Source organism: Oryctolagus cuniculus, chromosome 13 (genome assembly GCF_964237555.1).
Source record: "Oryctolagus cuniculus chromosome 13, mOryCun1.1, whole genome shotgun sequence".
Taxonomy (NCBI): Eukaryota; Metazoa; Chordata; class Mammalia; order Lagomorpha; family Leporidae; genus Oryctolagus; species Oryctolagus cuniculus.
The window spans coordinates 16,924,954-16,941,663 of record NC_091444.1 but is presented as its reverse complement, the minus strand read 5'-3'; the positions used below and the strand labels follow the sequence as shown (position 1 = coordinate 16,941,663).

Here is a 16,710-nt window from a genome sequence, read left to right as displayed (position 1 = left end):
AAAAAACACCTGTAAATCAAAGTCAAGCTGTGATTTCACAGACACATTCATGGATGGATCATGGAGAGGTTTAGTGTAGTCATGAGGCCACAGTGAGAACACACATAAAATAGCTGCACCTGAGAACATTTTTGGGAGAAGGCCTGATTTAACTTTTATCAGATTACTCAAGTAGCCCATAATCAAAAAAGTTAAACAGTCCATCTGGTGCACAAACTATTTACTGAGAAGCCTAGACAATTTTGGATTTTGAATTAATGATTTCAATAGGGTCACTCTGGTAACAAAGAGTCCAATTTATTCATTTTTTCCCCCAACTTATCCATGATGGCACTCTAGAAAATACTAATGTCATTGGCCACCAGAACTTTCAATTTCTACTTTGTTTCTGGCACTTGAGAATTTCCTTTAACTAGCTTCGTGGTATAAATTTTTCTAATTTTATCAAGCATGCCCAGGTACAACCACCTGACATGTTGTTAAAGACATTCATGTTTTGTGTTGTGGTTGATATGCGTGCTATAAAACATTTTTATAATTTTCATACATCTTTCATAAAGCATTTTGGTCTATTTACCAAACAGGGGTGGGGGAAAGAAGACAGGACTAAAATCTGGGGAAGTTTATAACTTTTTGTTTTCCCTTATTTTACTTAATATTTTTAAAGATTTATTTATTTACTTCAAAGACAGAATTATAGAGAGAGATCTTCTGTCCGCTGGTTCACTCCACAAATGGCTGCAATGGTCAGACCTGAATGGTCCAAAGCCAGGAGCCAGAAGCTTCTTCAGAATCTCCCACATGGGTGCAAGGGCCCAAGCTTTCCCAGGAACATAAGCAGGGAGGTGGATTGGAAGTGGAGCAGCTGGGACTTGAACTGGTGCCCATATGGATGCTGGCTATGTGGGCACTGGCTTTACCTACTATGCCACAATGCTGACCCCTTTCTCTCTCTCTCTCTTTTTTTTTAAACAAATTTGTTGATTTAAAAGGAAGAGCAACAAGGAAAGATTTATCTTTCATCTGCTAGTTTACTCCCCAAATGGCTCCAATGGTGGGGGCTGAGCCAGGCCGAAGCCAAGAGTCCAGAACTCCATCTGGGTCTCCTATATCAGTGGCAAGGGCCCAAGTCCTTGGGCCATCATCTGCTGTCTTCCAGGTCTGTTATAAAGGAGGTGGATTTGAAGTAGAGTGGCTAGAAATTGAACTGGCACTCTTACATGGGATGTTAGTGTGGCAAGTAGCGGCTTAATCAGCTGTGCTACAACACTTCCTTTTTTTTTTTTTTTTTTTTTTCTCCATTCTTACAGGAGAGAAGAGGACAGTGAGTGCTGATGCAGAGGCTTACAGATTTGGGAGTCATAAGAGATAATTCCCACCTGATGACCTTCCACCTCTGGTCTCAAAAAGGGACAAGGCAAGGTAAGCTGACAGCAGTAGGTACAGCTGATGGTGATGAAGGAAGTGTTCCATAAAGTCTGAGGATTCATGGAGAAAGGATTCAACAGTCATCTTGAAGTACGGAAAAGCAAACTTCTTAGCGACACACTGGTTGGACTGGCTGTGATTGGGTGTTCATTTGAAGTTTGTGCTTAAGAATTTGAAGTGAAAACTGCTTCCTTGTGTAAATGACTCCAGCAATATATACCTCCACAGGTTCAAAGAGAGCCAAGATGGGTAACAGCTCAACCATCTGAGCTATTACCAGAAGACTAACAGAGAGGGAAGATGAGAAAGAACTGATGGTACTTGCAAGAATCTAAAATCAAAAAGGAGAATGTGAAGTCAAGTGAGATTGTGAGAAATCAATAGGCTTTGAAATCTTAAACTTGAATATTTTTAATAGTAGGGGATGTAAAGCAGATGAGTTGGAAAGATAGGAAGAACTGTTCAAGAATGGGAAATTTACAGTGGGATGTGATGGTCATATAGCTCTAACAATGAATAGGTCTAAGACGTGACAATGATTCTCTGTGGCTGAGAAGTGAAAAAAAAGATCACTAAGATGAAGAAATAAAGCAACTCCAAGGGTCCCCCACGCTGATACTGGTAGTATGAAAAATTTAAAGGGACATAAGTGTTTTTTACACTTAGCTGCCTGTAACAATCTTCACATGAGTATTTAAGAAAGGATGCCTGGGGGCTGGCACTGTGGCGCAGCGGGTTAAAGCCCTGGCCTGAAGTGCTAGCATACCATATGGGCACCGGTTCTAGTCCTGGCTGTTCCTCTTCCAATCCAGCTCTCTGCTATGGCCTGGGAAAGCAGTAGAAGATGGCCTAAGTCCTTGTGCCCCTGCACCCTCACGGGAGACCCGGAAGAATCTCCTGGCTCCTGGCTTCGGATCGGTGCAGCTCTGGCCATTGTAGCCGTCTGGGGAGTGAGCCAGTAGATGGAAGACCTATCTCTCTGTCCCTACCTCTCTCTGTAACTCTGTCTTTCAAATAAATAAAATAAATATTTTTTTAAAAAAAGGATGCCTGAAGTCATAACTTCTTTTAAATCTGTCCAGCGTATACCTGTAGATCAGGTTTCATTTTCTCTAGGGTGACAGGTGTAATGAAAGTGGATGGAGAAGAATTAACTATTCAAACTGGAAACAGGGATGATAAACTAATAATTTAAGCACAATTCACAGTTTCACAAAAATTTCCAAAAGAAATTTATAATCAATGATCTTGTGCAATATGTTTAAGTAAACTTAAGAATATAACTAGAATGTGAGAAAATTATTTTATTCTTGAATTCAAAAACTATTGACTGAACACTCAACACTCACTCTGCATAGCTCCTATTCTGAGTACTCTGAATTCTGCAATAACTTGCTGTGGAGGGCCGGTGTTGTGGCATAGTAGGCTAAGCCTTCACCTGCAGCACAGGCATCCCCTATGTGTGCCAGTTCATATCCCAGCTGCTCCTCTTCCAATTCAGCTCTCTGCTATGGCCTAGGAAAGCAGTGGAAAATGGTTCAAGTGCTTGCTTGGGCACCTGCACCTGTGTGAGACTCAGCAGAACCTCCTGGCTCCTGAACAACTCAGCCCTAGCTATTGCAGCCATCTGGGGAATGAACCAAACGTATGGGAAACTTTCTCTTGGTCTTTTCCCCTCTCTGTCTGTGACTCTACCTCTTAAATAAATACTTACATAATAATAATTTGTTGTGAACTATGTTAATCATTATTAAATGTAGTTACATGCTGCTGAATATACAGAAATCTATTTTCTTCATTCCAACAGTTTTTTTTTAATAAAAAATTTTAAGTGAATTTCACAACTTAAGTTTTCACTTTGATTTAAAACAAAAAGTAAGGGAGCTGCAATGGCTAATTTAGGGTTTTACTTTTTCTGATTATGAGACTTTTACTTATATTATAATCTTACCTTATTTATCCAGTACATGACAGCATCCTCGATATCGTAGGGCAGATCCGTGGCTTGAAAGAAAGTTGAATATTGCTGAGCACATGCAATTACTTTTTCTATACTGACCATTTCTACAGTGTAAGCCATCATTAAAGTATCTATCATGGCCAAATGTGCACTCTGAAAATACAAAACAAGAACAAATAGTTAAAAAATTACACTTATAAATCTCTGCTTATTTATTTTGAAATAGTAATAACCTTACAATAAGCAACATCAGAGCTCAAGTCTATAGAATACCAGCCTTAGCTGTAAACAGCATAAGTTGTACATGTTTAGGATGAGCTAACTGAATCAAACATTTACTCAGATACTTATTAAACTATCCAGCTCTCTGCTATGGCCTGGGAAAGCAATGGAAAATGGCCCAAGTCCTTGAGCCCCTGCACCCTCATGGGAGACCCAGAAGAAGCTCCTGGTTCCTGGCTTTGGATCAGTGCAGCTCTGGTCATTTCAGCCATCTGGGGAGTGAATCAGTGGATAGAAGACCTCTCTTACTCTCTGCCTCTCTGTAACTTTACCTTTCAAATAAATCTTTTTTAAAAAAAAGATTATATACTATGATACCAATCAAAATACCAAAGACATTCTCAGATCTAGAAAAAAATGATGCTGATCTTATACAAAAGAAACAAAGCTGGAGGCATCACAATGCCAGATTTCAAGACATACTACAAGGCAGTTATAATCAAAACAGCCTGGTACTGGTACAAAAACAGATGGATAGACCAATGGAACAGAACAGAAACAGCAGAAATCAATCCAAGCATCTAAAACCAACTTAGCTTAGACCAAGGAGCTAAAACCAATCCCTTGAGCAAGGACAGTCTTTTCAACAAATGATGGTGGGAAAACTGGATTTCCATATGCAGGAGTATGAAGCAGGACCCCTATCTTAACATCTAACACGAAATTCCATTCAAAATGGATTAAAGACCTAAACCTACGACCTGATACTATCAAATTACTAGAGTACATTGGGGAAACCCTGCAAGACACTGGCACAGACAAAGAGTTCCTGGAAAAGACCCCAGAGGCACAGGAAAAATCAAAGCCAAAATCAACAAATGGGATCCATCAAATTGAGATGCTTCTGTACTGCAAAAAACCAAAAAACAAACAAAAAACCTCAGGAAAGTGAAGATGCAGTCGACAGAATGGGAGAAACTATTTGCAAACAATGCAACAGATAAAGGATTAATAACCACAATATATAAAGAGATCAAGAAACTCTATAACAACAAAACAAACAACGCAGTTAAGAAATGGGCCAAGGACTTAAACAGACATTTTTCAAAAGAAGAAATCCAAATGGCCAACAGACACATGAAAAAATGCTCAGGATCATTAGCCAACAGGGAAATGCAAATAATACGACAATGAGGTTTCACCTCACTTCAGTTAGAATAGCTTTTATATAGAAATCAACAAACAACAGATGCTTGAGAGGATGTGAGGAAAAAAGTACCCTAATCCACTGTTGGTGGGAATGTAAACTGGTAAAACCACTATGGAAATTGGTTTGGAGATACCTCAGAAATCTGAATATAGACCTACCATATGAATATATGGTATCCCACTCCTGGGAATTCACCCAAGGGAAATAAAACCAGCAAGTAAGAGTTATCTGCACTCCCATGTTTATTGCAGCTCAAGTCATAATAGCTAAGACATGCAATCAACCTAAATGCCAGTCAACTGAAGACTGGATAAAGAAATTATAGGGTATCGGGGCCAGCGCTGCGGCACAGTGGGTTAATCCTCCGCCTGTGATGCCAGCATCCCACGTGGGTGCCGGTTTTAGTCCCAGCTGCTCCACTTCCAATCCAGCTCTCTGCTGTGGCCTGGGAAAGCAGCAGAAGATGGCCCAAAGCCCAAGTCCTTGGGCCCCTGCACCCACATGGGAGACCCAGAAGGGGTGCCTGGCTCCTGGCTTCGGTTCAGCATAGTTCCGGCCATTGCAGTCATTTGGGGAGTGGACCAGCAGAGGGAGGTCACCTCTGTCCTTCCCTCTCACTGTCTGTAACTCTACCTCTCAAATAAAATAAATAAAATCTTAAAAAAAAAAATTATAGCCGGCGCCACGGCTCACTAGGCTAATCCTCCGCCTAGCGGCGCCGGCACACCGGGTTCTAGTCCCAGTTGGGGCGCCGGATTCTGTCCCGGTTGACCCTCTTCCAGGCCAGCTCTCTGCTGTGGCCAGGGAGTGCAGTGGAGGATGGCCCAGGTGCTTGGGCCCTGCACCCCATGGGAGACCAGGAAAAGCACCTGGCTCCTGGCTCCTGCCATCGGATCAGTGCGGTGCGCCGGCTGCAGCGGCGGCCATTGGAAGGTGAACCAACGGCAAAGGAAGACCTTTCTCTCTGTCTCTCTCTCTCACTGTCCACTCTGCCTGTCAAAAAAAAAAAAAAAAAAAAAAAAAAAAGAAAAGAAAAGAAATCCTCTCCTTTGCAACAAAATGGATCCAACTGGGAAATATACTTAGTGAAATAGGCCAGTCCCAAAGGGAAAAATACCATATGTTCTCCCTGATCTGTGATAACTAATAGCGCACCTAAAAGGCAATCTGTAGAAGTAAAATTAACACTTTGAGAAAGGATGACTTGCACAGCCCTTGTCTTGACTGCTTAGGAACAGTTTTTTTTCCTCTTAATGGAGAATGGGATTGGGAATGGGAGAGGGAGGAGTAGTTGGGGAGGGAGGATGGGTATAGTGGGAAGAATCACTGTAGTCTTAAAGTTGTACTTATGAAATTTGTACTCATTAAATAAACGGTTTCTTTGGGGGAAAAATGTATACTAGCTGCTTTTTCCTATTTTTGATGTCATAAGCATTTACTCATAACTTACAATTTACAAACTTCATATCTACAAAGTAAAAACTAGATTCTACTTTTTTTTTTTAAAAGATTTATTTATTTATTTGAAAGGCAGAGTTACAGAGAGGCAAAGGCAGAGAGAGAGACAGACAGAGAGAGGTCTTCTATCTGTTGGTTCACTCCCCATATGGCCGCAACGGCTCCAGCTGGGCCAATCCAAAGCCAGGAGCCAGGAGCCAGGAGCCAGGAGCCAGGAGCCAGGAACTTCCAGGTCTCTCACAAGAGTGCAGAGTCCCGAGCACTTGGACCATCCTCCACTGCTTTCCCAGGTCATGGCAGAGAGCTGGACTGGAAGCGGAGCAGCAGGGTCTTGAATTGGTGCGCATATAGGATGCTGGTACTGCAGGTGGTAGCTTTACCCGCTACACCACAGTGCCAGCCTCTTCATTCTACTTCTAAAATATCTCTTGAATCTTCCCTCTTCCTTATGCTGATTAATTTAGACTTAAACACTTCTCACACCTGAACAAGGCAAAAAAATTCTTTAACTGATTCTCCTGCCTCCAAGTTCTTCCTCATCTAAATATCCAGCACAGGACTTCTAGTCTTTCCTTTGGCTTTTTTTTTTTTTTTTTAAATATATAAGAATGCTATATATGAACAGGCATTTTTCAAAGGATGAAATACAAATGGCTAACACATGAAAAGATGCTCAAGATCAGGAGACATCAGGGAAATGCAAATAAAAACCACAATGAAGTTCACCTCACTCTAGTTAGAATGGCTATCATCCAATAGTCAAAAAATAGGGGCTGCTGTTGTGGTGTAGCAAGGAAACTGCTGCCCACAATGCCAGCAGCCTATATGGGCATTGGTTTGTGTCCCAGCCACTCCACTTTCAATTCAGTTTCCTGCTAATAGCCTGGGAAAAACAGCGGAGGATGCTCCAAGTACTTGGGCCTCTGCTACCTACGTGGGAGACCTGGAAGAAGCTCCTGGCTTCTGCCTTTGGCTTAGCTCAGCCTTGGCCATTGCAGCCATCTATGGAGTGAACCAGTAGATGGAGGATCTCTCTCTCTGTCTCTCCCTCTCTATCTCTAACTGTGTCTTTCAAATAAATGAATACATCTTAAAAAATATAACAAATGCTGGCAAGGATTAGAGAAATAAGTATCCTAATACACTGTTGGTGGGAATGTAAACCAACACAGCCATTATAGAAGACAATATGGAGATTCCTAAGAATTCTGAAAATAGATTTACCATATAACCCAGCCATTCCACTCCTGGGATTTCCAAAAGGAAATGAAATCAGCATGACAGTTATCTGTATCCCCATCATTTGATATATTAAACTTTAATAATAGAAAAATATAAAATATAATGTTGAGTGGAAAAAAAACAACACTACCATAATAATGTAATACATATGAGGGACAGGAAGAGAAAACAAATGAATAAAAGAAAACTTCAGTAACTGCCTTGTTATAGTGCACAAAGTACATATAAATCAATAGTTTACTTCAAATATTGGGATACTAAACAAAAATGTAATCAGTAACACATTTTTCAGACCAAAGCTCATTTCATTGATTAACTTTCTAAATTAAAAAACAAATTCTAGAAAATGCCACTACTTTGCTGACTTATTTCTACATGATATCCACTCATTTTCAAACTAAGAATTCTCATACTTTAGGTTTTTCACTCTTTACTATATGAGATAATAGTAAATAGAAAATTATATTAAATTATATTTAATGGCAAGTATATACATATTAGATCTAGAAAAGATCAACATTAAAAAATAACCTCAAGGTTAAAATCAATCAATTTAGAGCTCGAAGGTTGCAAATCAAACACATACACTTAGGGAAGGCATCCGACTTGGTGGTCAAGGTGCCCGTGACCCGTATCAGAATGCCTGGGCTTGGTTCCCAGCTCCAGCTCCTAACCCAGCTTCCTGCTAATGGAGGTCCTGGGAGGCAGTAGTAAATGCCCAAATCACTGGGTTTCTCTGCCTTCCCATAATGGGAGACCTGGATTGATCCTTGGTTACCGTCAATGGTTCAGGATGAGGGGCATCTGGGGAGTGAACCAATGGATGGGAGCTCTCTCTGTCTCTCAAGCAAATTTTTTAAATATACATATTTAATTTCGTACTTAAATCACTAAGATCAGAATAATAATAATAGCTAACACTGTTTTCAACATGTAATATTTTCAGTACTTATATTAAACTAATTTAATACAACAACCCTGTGGGATAAACACTGCTTTTTGTTTTTTGTGGGTTTTTTTTTTTTGCTTCTTATTTTATTATTTTAAAAATTTAATTTAAGGTATACAAATTTTATGTATTTCCTATATACACAATCAGGAACATAGTGAGACTTTCTACCCTACCCTCTCTTTGGCCCATGCCCCTACCCTTCTTCCTCTTCCCTCTCCTATTCCCATTCTTATTTTTCACAAAGATGTATTTTCAGTTAACTTCATACTCATAAGATTAACTCTACACTAAGGAAAGAGTTCAACAAATAGTATGAAGAAAAAAACACTGCCTCTGTATAGTCGAGACAACTGTTGTAAACAATCATCAACCCTTAGAGAGTCAATTTCACTCCTATAGATTACTTTTCAGGTAAGAAAACTGTGTAACTTGCTGAAGGTGATGTAGCAAGGGAGTGGTGATGTAGGGATTCAAATCTAGAAGTCTGGCTCCAGAGCCCAGACCACGGAACATCACACCTGCACACGTTAATCCCAATCTTCTATACTTTCACTGCAGTAGGAGGCAACAGCATCACAGACGAGACAGTACACACTGAGGCCACCAGGTGGCACAGTAGATCATGACTCCTAAGAGCAGGAGTAGAAAAGCCAGGTTATGGAAGAAAAAGCAGGAATGCTCCTTAGCATTTCAATAAAGGGAAAGGATTTGGAGGATGTGGAATCTCAGGGACTCTGCTGGGTGATATCCAAAGCAAACATTAGGTTTTTGATTTGTGTTACAAGGTTTCTATTTTTGCTTTCTCCAACCAATGGAGAAAAATAAGTCACTTTTATGTATTAGAGATAAAAGCTACAACTATTAAAGAAAGCAGAACTTTTAAGCATTGTAAGTTTATCAGTCTCATCGGTTAATAAGATATTTTATGTATCATTTATTTATATACAGGTTTGCCCTGTTTCATTAACCTTTTAATTTAACATGAAGATAAAATAAAATATCACAACTTTACTGGCGAGATAGGTCATCCTATCTATGAGGTAATTAAGATTTGGACTGCGTGATGTGCATTTGGTCACATAGTAGGGGTTAGAACTTGGAGACAAGACCTAGGTCTGTTGTCAAAGTTCATACAATTTTCAGTACTCCATGGTAGCCCTAGTATTTCACAATAAATATTTGTTATTATGTAGTATTAATTTGCCAGAGAAGTATATACTAAATTGTAACACCAATTATTACTTCTAAACATTTGATGTTAAACAATTCAGAGAGTAAATTAAAACTAAAGCTTCCAATCCAAAGACATTCATGTATGGAATTATGTTGGTTTAAAACTGAATTAAGGTTAAAATGAAATAGCTTTACCATAGGCTGCAGAGGTAAAAATCATAGTAATGCTATCACAGCACTGCTAATGTCCTCAGCTCTGCTAAACCAAGAAGACTGTTAACCCATCAAGCACTGACCTCCTCCTTCTCACGGCTCAAATGGAATTCCCAGAACAAGCAAATAAGTAGGAGACAAGAACAAAGGAATTCCCAGAACTCAAGAATACTTCATCATAGATAATTGCCATCTGACCTTAGCTTTTGGCTTATGGGTAACTCATCTAAATATGGTCTAGCTGCAAGCTGAAATAACATTCAGATATGTCACCACTCTTGCCTTTTAGGATTATAAGAATTTTTCTGTGTAAATCTCTAAAAAGTAAGTTTCTGCAAACTAAATTAGACTGGTTTTCATTTAACCATTAGAAAATAATTGACAAATAGTTCTGCTTTGAAAGTACCTTTCCTTCAGTTTAATATATTACAGAACAATTTGAGCATAACATGAATTTCAGTTTGTTTACACTCATTTTGTTCACCAAAAATACTATGTTAATGCAAAAAAGTTGCGACCAGCCATACTGAGACATATGGGAATACACAAAATGCACAAATCCCTCAGATAATCTATTACCTACTACCTCAGTGCATCACATGTGACATGAGTCATACCCTCATCTTCCTCATCTGGTATTAAAACTTTTTCTGGTGTGTTCACTATCTGTCCCATTTCAGAGAAGCCTCCTTCCATTATTTCTACTAACTCACCCGCTGTAACCATTCTGATGCCTCTTCCACAGCAAACTTCAGGTCTTTTTCAAGTAGAGTGCCAAACATACCACAGTATCTATGTGCTTCCTAACTATTCATGTGTAAAACTGTGCTATTTTTATTAAGTTCTTATGATTTAAGAAAACTGACAATGATGAAGTTTGAGTACTGTGCTCTTACCCCATTTTTCTCAAAAGCCCTGTGGTATTTACTTCACAACTTTGCATTCTGTAGTGATTTAAGTACCATGTACCAGAGTACTTCAAGAAGTCTGTAGAAAAATGGAAATTAAAAGATCCGTTTATTTTGGTGCAAAAAGATTTTGAAGTCCATTCATAGCTTTTTCCTAACATGCATTTTTCATGAAATTTTTGAAGGCCCTTTGTATGCAAATATTTCAAAGAATTTTTGCACCAAACTAAATGGATCTTAATTCTACTTTCCATCAACTTTTTTGAAGTACCTTTGTATATCACATTATTTACTGTACTATACGCAAAATGACCCAAGGAATCTAGAACCCTTCATAAAACTACATATTGAGTAGAAATAATTTTCTGATAAATACCGCTTAAATTGAAGTAATGAAAAATGTGTTAAAACAAAATATCTGATGTTGTATCCAGACTGGAAAAAATAGAAGTTAAACTGTCTCTATTTGCAGATGATATGTCCATATATATAGGAAACCCAAAAACTCTACTAAAGGCAATAAGAAACAAGAGTTCAGTAAGGATACAGGATACAAGATCAATATATAACAAGCAATTACATTTCTATACATATATACTTATAATGAACAATCCAAAAATGAAGAAAATAATTCAATTTATTATTTATTTATTTTTTAATTTATTTGACAGGTAGAGTTACAGACAGTGAGAGAGAGACAGAGAAAGGACTTCCCTCTGTTGGTTCACCCCCCAAATGGCTGCTACAGCTGGACCTGCGCTGGGGGTGCAGGGGCCCAAGCATGGGCCGTCCTCCACTGCCCTCCCGGGCCACAGCAGAGAGATGGACTGGAAGAGGAGCAGCTGGGACTAGAACCAGCGGCCATATGGGATACTGGTGCTGCAGGTGGAGGATTAACCAAGTGAGCCATGGCGCTGGCCCCGAAAATAATTCAATTTATAATAACATCAAAAAGAACAAAATATTTTGGAATAAATTGAACAGAAGTTATGAAGCTTAAACTCTGAAAAGCAGAAAACACTGTTGAAGTTAAAGATCTATATAATGGGCCAGCGCCACGGCTCACTAGGCTAATCCTCCGCCTGTAGCGCCGGCACCCTGGGTTCTAGTCCTGGTTTGGGTGCTGGTTCTGTCCCGGTTGCCCCTCTTCCAGTCCAGCTCTCTGCTGTGGCCCGGGAAGGCAGTGGAGGATGGCCCAAGTGCTTGGACCCCGTACCCGCATGGGAGACCAGGAGGAAGCGCCTGGCTCCTGGCTTCAGATAGGTGCAGCGCGCCGGCCATAGTAGCCATTTGGGGGGTGAACCAACAGAAGGAAGACCTTTCTCTCTCACTGTCTAACTCTGCCTGTCAAAAAAAAAAATCTATATAAGACATCCCATGTTCATAGATTAGAAGACTTGGTATTATAAGAATAGCAATATTTCCCCCCAAACTGATGTACAAATTAATGTAATCTCTATCAGAATTCCACACAGTTTCTTTGTAAAAACTGACAAGCTGATCCTAAAATTCATTTGAAAACTGAAAGAATCCAGGATAGCCAAAATAAGAAAAACGAAATAGGGGCCAATGAGGTGTAGCAAGTTAAGCTACAACCTGTATTACTGGCATCCTATGTGAGTGCTGGTTTGGGTTCTGGCTGTGCCACTTCCAATCCAGTTCCCTGCTAATGCACCTAGGAAAGCAGTGGATCATGGACCAAGTGATTGGGCCCCAGCCACCCATGTGGGAGACTTGGACTGAGTTCCTGGCTCCTGTCTTCGGCCTAACCCTGCTCTAGCAATCTGAGGCCATGTGAGGGATTAACTAGTGGATGGAAGATCTCTCTTTCTCTGTAATCCTGCCTTTCAAATAACCAATAAATCTTAAAAAACAAACAACAACAACAACAACAACAAAAAGCAACCAAAAATACCAAAGTGGAAGCACTAACACTTCCTATCCTAAAGCTTACTATAAAGCAACAGTGATCCATACAGTGGGGTTTGGTATAAAGACACAAGGATCAATGTAAAAGGACTGAAAGTCCAGAAATAAGCCCATGTATCTATGATGAATTGATTGACAATGGTACCAAGACCCTTCAAAGAGGAAAGTACAGTTTCTTCAACAGTGTTAGATCAACATATAAAAAGAATGAAAAAACTTAATTAAAAATGGGCAAAGACTTAATAAGAGCCTAAACCACAAAACTCTTAATCTTCATGATTTTGTATTTGGCAATGGATTCTTAGATATAACACAACACAATAAAATACAAACAAACCAACAAAAAAAAACAGATAAATGACTTTTTCTTAATTTAAAATTTTTGGCTGGTGCCGCGGCTCAATAGGCTAAGCCTCCACCTAGCGGCGCCGGCACACCGGGTTCTAGTCCCTGTCGGGGCGCCGGATTCTGTCCTGGTTGCTCCTCTTCCAGGCCAGCTCTCTGCTGTGGCCCGGGAAGGCAGTGGAGGATGGCCCAAGTGCTTGGGCCCTGCACCCCATGGGAGACCAGGAGAAGCACCTGGCTCCTGCCTTCGGATCAGTGCGGTGCACAGGCCACAGCACGCCAGCTGTGGCGGCCATTGGAGGGTGAACCAACGGCAAAAGGAAGACCTTTCTCTCTGTCTCTCTCTCTCACTATCCACTCTGACTGTCAAAAAAAAATTTTAAAATTTTTGTGCTTCAACAGATAGTTTCAGGAAAATAAAATGACAGCCAATAGAATATGAGAAAATATCTGCATATTCTAAAATTGATAGGGACTTATATCTAGAATATACAAAGAACTCTTATAATTGAATAATTAAGACAACCCAATTTTAAAATAGACACAATATCTGAATAGGCATTTCTCCAAAGTAGACAAACAGCCAAAACAAATAGGGAAAGATGTTCAATGTTAGTCATTAGGGAAAAGCAAATCAAAATCACATTGAGATGCACTTGAAAATCCCATATAGGATGGTTGTAATAAAGAAGTCAAACAAAAACAACTGTCAGTGAGCTCATGGAGAAAGTGGAATCCTCATAAGCTGCTGGCAGGACTATAAATTGGTGCAGCCACTGTGATAAGTAGTTTGGCAGTTCCTCAAAAAGTGAAACAATTATCATTTGACCCAGCAATCCACTCTTAGGCATATAACAACAACAACAAAAAAAACAAAAATGAAAACATGTCCACACAAAAACTTGTGCAAATATTTATAACAGTGTTATTTATTATAGCCAAACAGACAGAAACAATCCAAATGTCCATCCACTAAGGAAAGGCTAGCAAAATATCCTATACTCACATAATAGATTCTTTTTTTTAAGATTTATTTTATTTATTTGAAAGACAGAGTTACAGAGAGAGGTAGAGACAGAGAGACAGGTCTTTTATCTGCTGGTTCACTTCCCAGATAGCTGCAATGGCCGGCATTGGGCCAGGCCGAAGCCAACAGCCAGGAGCTTCATCTGGGTCTCCTGCGTGCATGGTGGGAGCTCAAACATTTGGGCTATCTTCCGTTGCTTCTCCCAGGCCATTAGAAAGGAGCTGGCTTGGAAGTAGAGCTGCTGGGACATGAACCAGCACCCATATGGGATGCCAGCATCATGAGCGGCAGTTTCACCCGCTACGCCACAATGCCAGCTCCACAAGTAAAGGGTTTTTAAATACAGCTTATCAGACACATATAGGAACTGCATAGTAGCCAAATGTATGCAGTAGTAGGCAAAGAACAGTCAAATATATATATAAATATATATTAAAGAAAATATAAAATGTTTTAAAATATATATTAAATATATATTAAAATAAAATACATATAAATATATTAAATAAAATATATATTAAATAAAGAAATAGGAGCGAGCACCGTGGCATAGCAGGTAAAGCTACTGCCTGCAGTGCTGGCATCCCATATAGGTGCCGGTCAAGTCCCAGCTGCTCCTCTTCAGATCCAGCTCTCTGTCATGGCCTGGGAAAGCAGTAGAGGCCCAAGTCCTTCAGTCCCTGCACCCACATGGTAGACCTGGAAGAAGCTCTAGGCTCCTGGCTTCGGATTGGCCCAGCTCTGGCTGTTGTGGCCATTTGGGGGGTGAACCAGTAGATGGGCGACCTCTCTCTCTGTAACTCCGACTTTCAAATAAATAGATCTTTAAAAAAACAAAAAACTTCATTGTTTAAAAAAAAAAAAAGAAACTATTTAGAGAAGGGGTTCCAGATGCAGCTGATCCCTAGAACAGTAAATCACAATTTCCCTGGCCTCAATTGATTCACCAGATCTCCAGAAAGAGACCCAAGAATAGCGTACTAACAGGGATCCTACTCTTAATAATCCCTCACAGTAACAAGACATTAACCCTTCTACAGTGTTTCCAATTATATCACTCTATAGTCAAAAGGCTTCATGATTTTTCAGGGCCTACAAAACAAGTACAACGTTCTTTGAATAATATTCTTCTTCAAGATCTTAAAATAATCACTCTCTCTGGGTTTTATCTTCTAGTATTTCTCTATGTAAATCCTATAGTCTAACAGCCTAGGTTTAAGAATAAAGACTGCTTAAACAGAGTGCCTGGGTTCAATCCTGACCCTCCCACCTACTAACTACGCCATACCTGGCAAATTCCTTATTTTCTCTGTGCGTCAATAGCTTAATCTGTAAAATGAGGTAACAATAATAAAAGGCATTTCATGCCCTAAAGATAATATGATGTGTCAAAAATAGGATTAGGGGTTTTGACAGCTGTCAGAATCAAAATGGAGTCTCTTTCATGTCTAAATAAATAAATAAAGCTGGGAGATTATGAAGGAAGGAACCTCATATATGTATGCTTGATAATATGAACTAGCATAAAAGACTCAAAAGATACTGCAACCTTAGACAAAAAATAGTTCTGCACAATTTTAATCATAGACTGGCACCACCCTGGTTATTGAGCCTTGTAGCCAGACTGTTGATATATTACACAATATCTTATGTAATTCTCGTTATTTGCTTTAAGAAATTCCCCTTGCCTCAACTTCCTTGAAAATGTACATGTTCCTATTGCAACAATGTTCCCAAATGAACTAAGTTAATCTTCTGGGGAGCTCTGCTATTTGGTTGACATATTTGGTGTCAGAAGCGGGATCAAAGCAAGCTAATCTAGAACGGACTGGCAGCCCCTCGAACCAGCACGTTACTAAGTAAGCCCTTCTACCCTCTCACTCCGTGAGCGGCTCCTTCTGCATTGGTGAACCTCTTCTTCGATTGTCGGGCTTTTGGTGAGTTCCTTTTTACTTACTCAGGATCTCACTGGTTGAACACTCCCTTATCTGGCTTCCCTCTTGGGACTATAAAAGACTTTCTGACAAATCCTTTCTGGCATAAAGACAAGTACCCTTCTGACTTCAGTAGTCTGTTTTCTACAGAATTTACAATATTGTGTAAGGACTTCATTTCTTTTTCTGGTGAAGTTTAATTCTGTGCACCCAGTTTAATATTGTGTTTAATATACATATATAGTTTTTAAAATTTTGTGAGCTCTCTTTATTTTGCTTGGTTATGCATACCTGTAATTGACTTGGATCTCTTACTTTTTTTTCCTCCTCCTATTGATTCTTGACTTCTCCTAAGAACAAAAAAACAAACTTTCTAAATGGCAGGCTCAGGTTGGCTAAAAACTAGCAGGGCAGTCACCACCATCTGAGGGACTCCAGTCTCTGGAGATAAAAATTCCCATGAGAAAAACAAGCTGGCCACAGACAAGAATACCACTTGGGGCACCTGCTATGAAGATTTTATTTGTTCTTAAGATATTAAGAGGCCGGTGCCCCAGCTCACTTGGTTAATCCTCCACCTGCGGCGCCAGCACCCCGGGTTCTAGTCCCAGTTGCTCCTCTTCCAGTCCAGCTCTCTGCTGTGGCCCTGGAAGGCAGTGGAGGATGGCCCAAGTATTTGGGTCCCTGCACCTGCATGGGAGACTGGGAG

At 39.9% G+C, this 16,710-nt stretch overlaps 1 protein-coding gene across 11 annotated transcripts in view; it reads right to left on the bottom strand.

Moving 5' to 3' along the window:
• Nucleotides 1-16,710, bottom strand: part of CAMSAP2 (calmodulin regulated spectrin associated protein family member 2) — a 120,092-nt gene that overhangs the window by 42,299 nt on the left and 61,083 nt on the right. For 7 of the 11 annotated variants that reach the window (XM_008268680.4, XM_051821088.2, XM_051821087.2 and 4 more), the window contains one exon: nt 3,380-3,541. In XM_008268680.4, coding sequence (XP_008266902.2) covers nt 3,380-3,541 — 162 coding nt within the window. Of the gene's footprint in view, nt 1-2,777; nt 2,944-3,379; nt 3,542-8,990; nt 9,102-16,292; nt 16,352-16,710 lie in introns of those variants that run through there. The other 4 variants (XM_070055075.1, XM_070055076.1, XM_070055074.1 and 1 more) reach the window with 3 other exon arrangements.